The sequence below is a fragment of the Apium graveolens genome, chromosome 6 (assembly GCF_009905375.1).
Source record: "Apium graveolens cultivar Ventura chromosome 6, ASM990537v1, whole genome shotgun sequence".
Taxonomy (NCBI): domain Eukaryota; kingdom Viridiplantae; phylum Streptophyta; class Magnoliopsida; order Apiales; family Apiaceae; genus Apium; species Apium graveolens.
The window spans coordinates 118,644,263-118,648,778 of NC_133652.1; the positions used below are offsets into that span (position 1 = coordinate 118,644,263).

Genomic DNA, 4,516 nt, shown 5'->3' on the forward strand with positions numbered 1-4,516 from the left:
CCGATATCTATTGGTGACAAACCGATGTCTATAAAGCTTAATAACATCGGTTTTCTGTTTTAAGATTTTTTTTGTTGTAGTATTTAACATCGGTTTTAATCGGCATTACTGATGTCAATGCTCAACTAAATCTCATGTATTAAGCTTTGACAGACATCATTTTCCACTGTAATGATGTCTTTACCTGTTCTATTAATGCACATTTTAAAAATATAAATACCAAAAATTTGCCGAACCAATGAACTACCAAAACCAATTGTTGCATAATACCAGTTATCTATAAATCTAACAACCAATATTCAAACATCCGGTACAACAGATTCATCTAATCCAAACATCAAATACTACACATATCCATCCATCTATTCTACTACTTTCTGTACAAAGAATTTGACTTGGTACCGGCAATACTAACAACGAAAACAAAACAGGAAAGTAAGCAAAATTTTCCAGGAGTTGTGAAGATCTTTAGTTATCAGTGTTTCATTAGGCTTTGTCCCTGTCCCTGGTATTCCATTCTCTTGGTTGAGTAAGGGTACCTGAAAACTAAAATAAAGTCCACATTAACTAAATGAAACTTTGCAGCAAGTCCAGGAGTTGTGAAGATCTTACGTAGTTTGTAAGAGCACTTTCTCCGTATATTTCTTGTTTGTTCATCTCAACCTATGAAGAAGAGGCAGCAGCTCATTAAAACAGAGCGAGAAAAACTTAAAAATATAGTAAATTTAAAAAATGAATTATATTACATAGGAAATACTGAATTGACTCTCAGTCTATTTCTGTACCATCTATTTGTATCTGATAAGATCAGTGATGTCGAATTGCTTCTTTGCAGGCCCCAACTATATTCCTCTTACTCTACTTGCAAAGTTGAGAGCGCAAAGAGTTTCACTCAAGTCATTCTCATTAGGACTGATTTGTACCAGCATTAATGTTCTCGAATCTCCACCTACATATATAACAGTTTATTAATATGAATACAGAAAAAATATGAGGACTTGGTTGCAAGAGAAGATATAACATTTCTTGTTTTTTACCTGAAAGGAATATGAGGACTCTTAACTTGTAAACTGGGAATGTCAAATAATTAACAACAGGATAACCCTTTATTCCCTCTAGACAATTGTTTGCAACTATTTTTTTATGAAAGAATATATACCCTGTAATTATTGATTTGCTTTTGTACATTACAATTGCTTGCTTAGACCAGTCATCTGACAAAGAAAAAGAAGATCAGACTAACCAAATACTTTATCTCTACTCACAAGAGAAAACTATAATTATGAAATGATGTGTCGGAATATTGACAATATTTTGGACCAATTGTCAATTCAAAAGATACAATCTTATACTTATTTTTTGTTAGTTTGCAAATACTTTGCAATTTAATTGCGACCCATAGGTAAAAGAAAATATGCCATAAAAAATTTTAGGCAGAAGACAGAGAACTTACAATTACAGAGTATGCACGAACAAGGGAAAGAACGGTTGGGTATAATTTTAGAACTGCCATGGCAACCTCCTCTGTCACCTGAGGGACCTGCACTTATTTGAAGATCTAAAACAGCATAAAAACGGCAAGTTAATTTGGAAAAACTTTATATAATTAAAACACGTACTAATTACACTAAAGATATTTCAAACATTCCACATAACAATACATATTTTTTAAGTACTAAGCATAAAAGATTAAAAAATGTTTATTTTGGTAAACAAATCGATACCTGCATGAGTTGTATGGCGAATACATCACTAACTGTAATCTTATCCAAATCTTCACACTTCTTAACAATCTCACTAAAAGGAGGACAGACGTCGGGGCTATCATGTCTGTCCCTGCCATTCAAAAGACTGCAATACTAAATTATTGTCTGGGTTAAAAAATCATATCTCCCAAGCCAATCGTTCTCTGTACATCAAATCCCTCCAAAATCTCTGTGGTAAAACAACTGCACAAATTTGAATAATATCACAAGAATATCTTAATAACAAGTCTGAAAGGAATATGAGGATAGACGCCGGGGCTATCATGTTTGTCCTTGCATTTCTTGTTTTCTACCTGAAAGGAATATGAGGACTCTTGGTTGCAAGAGAAGATATAACATCTCCAAGTGCAGAAAGAGACTGATTAATATTCTCCCCTTTCACCATAAAACAATGTATGCTGCATTGACAAAGTAAAGTACACTGAACTTCAAGACTGATTTAAATAGTAATGATATTCACATTAGTAAACTCACCAATGAGATCGATTATTATGCTCATTAGCATTTGTTCATCCAACTGCCCTCGTTTTACTCCCAGTATGTAAAATTTCCCACACCTCACTCATGTTCTTTACGCTTGCTTCAACAAGTCCAGGGACATGTTGCATCCCTTCTCCCACTTGCCTTATTTCAAGCCTGCAAGTAGACCTTGTACAATTAAGCAAACACATAATGGGCGCCTCGATATAAAGAATGCGAAGTGTTTACAGCATTGTATAGATTATCTACTACATTTAAAGTGACATAATCAAGTACACCTTTTGCAATCATTTTTATAAACATAATCATGTTAGCAAGCCTATGTTAAAGGATGGATTGTCAAAGTTTGATTGAGCGATTAGACCTATAAGGCGTATAAGTGTGAATCGAGAAAAGTAAACTCACATGAAGGCATTTTTATATGACTATATCTTGAAGGCAGGAACTAATATGTTCATATTACAAGACTCGTACTACAAAATGAGACTCATCCCATTAATTGGATAGAATCCTTGTCCAATAAACCATGTGGAAACAACATTTTCTAAACCGGTAAAGCATACAATTCTTGAAACAGCACTTCGTATTCAATGACTATTGTTTAGCAAGTTAAGAAGGCTGTGAGCCTGCAAGGGCAGTAACTAAGCTAATTAATGATTTAACTGATTATATTTTTACACTACTGACTTGTATTCTGGAAAAAGACTAGTAACTAAGCTAAAATAAAGGATCAACTAATTACATAACTTACTTCTCCTCTATATCTCTCAGCTGTATACAATGACATAAGAAAAGCTTGATCACCAAGCTAGCAAAATGAATAAAGCCTGCAATAAATTCATGTTTTATAAACTAAAGCTTACAAATTAAATTACTCTTAATTGTAGGATTTACCAAAGAGTTTCTGCACTCAGCTCATGATGGAAGGCAGTTACTAGTATGTTTATTCGTTTCAGAGGCACAACTGCTTTCTTTAGATACCCAGCATCCTCCTGTAGAACAAAAATAATTATTCGTACTGCCAAGGAAGAAGTTTTGGTCAATCATGCAAGTAAATCCTCCAATCAGTTCTTGGCCTCCTGATTTCTGTCATGAAATGATTGTAAAAAGTTTTACAACTTAAAACGCACGGGCATAAAATTGTCATTCATAAACAATTACCAAAACAACAAACTCCCCGCAACAAAAGGTCAGCATTATATAAATTAAGGTCGAAACCAGATTATTCAACTCAGCAAGCTTGGCCATAGCTTGATAATATCTTCAATAAGACGGTAAGTGATAACTGTAAATATTAAAGACTCACCATCATTACAGAATCAACTTCACCATTATTTCATCCTTCACTTTCCGCAACTCTTTTCCTCTTCCTGAATTCAACCACAACAGTACATAAGCAATAATACAAGTTAAACATAAAAGAAAGCAAGGGGTTTGTGTCTCACACCCTCGAACGCTAGATGCACAATACCAATTAGGGCTTTCGAGCACTAACAAAACATATACGAAATTGTGTGAAAATTAAAGGGCTTTTTGTCTAAAAAACAAATCAAAATTTAGAAATTTAGATATTAGTTAAACTAAAGGTTAGGGTTCTCACAACCTCCTTCAAGTATCAAAAGTAAGAAAGAACAAATTAAATAAACTACGATTTTGGATTAAAAATTCCATTATGTGAAACTAAATTGGTTTTACATATAAATGCAAGATTACACTGTAACCAATTCAAGCTTTGTAGCTTCGAACAAATTGAATTGAGTTTCTAACTAATCCACTCGAACAAATTGAGGTTCGAGATTCCAAATTCAAATTAGGGTGGAGTAGCTTTAGCTTTATGGTATATGGAAGTCGATATAGATATAGAGTTAGGTGAAATTTAGGGTTTTTCGTAGAGGGGTGAGTTTCCGAGAGAGCGAGAAAGAGAGAGAGTGATATCATATCTGTGTTTATGTTTTAATTTTAATGTGTAAATTTAAAAAAGGGGTGTAAGTTGAAAAGTGGGGGGAGTTTGAAAAAATTCTAAGGCGGAAGCGGGGAGATTTAAGATGGAGCCGAAATATTTGGTTACGGGGGAAGTAATTTATGGATTCATTTTTTTAAAATAAACTTACAACATCAGTTAAAATTAAAAAACTAATGTCAATGTTATTCAAAGACATCGGTTGTCATAAACTGATGTAAAAAATACTTTTTACATCGGTGCCATCAACAACCGATGTCTAAGAGGCGATATTTATTCTACTTTTCTAGTAGTGAAGGTTTGGGGTAGA

The 4,516-nt window shown here is 33.6% G+C and overlaps 1 protein-coding gene across 20 annotated transcripts; it reads right to left on the reverse strand.

Annotated features, from left to right (window-relative positions):
- Nucleotides 1-234: 234 nt before the first annotated feature.
- LOC141668779 (kinesin-like protein KIN-14E) lies at nt 235-4,191 on the reverse strand. Of its 20 annotated transcripts, none has more exons than XR_012553201.1 (11): nt 3,968-4,191; nt 3,553-3,616; nt 3,141-3,332; nt 2,998-3,073; nt 2,241-2,402; nt 2,060-2,164; nt 1,725-1,949; nt 1,454-1,558; nt 786-949; nt 613-663; nt 235-539 (listed from the first exon to the last, which is right to left on the reverse strand). XR_012553201.1 is itself a non-coding variant. In XM_074475788.1 (11 exons), exons 2-5 carry the CDS (start codon nt 3,556-3,558, stop codon nt 2,276-2,278), a joined length of 288 nt encoding a protein of 95 aa, XP_074331889.1. In that variant the 5' UTR covers nt 3,559-3,616; nt 3,968-4,191; the 3' UTR covers nt 235-539; nt 613-663; nt 786-949; nt 1,454-1,558; nt 1,725-1,949; nt 2,060-2,164; nt 2,241-2,275. The 20 variants fall into 20 exon arrangements, 9 of the variants coding, with proteins under 9 accessions (XP_074331889.1, XP_074331890.1, XP_074331891.1 ...); XR_012553202.1 differs by having other exon boundaries at nt 3,960-4,191; XR_012553203.1 differs by having other exon boundaries at nt 3,942-4,191.
- Between the last annotated feature and the right edge of the window lie 325 nt (nt 4,192-4,516).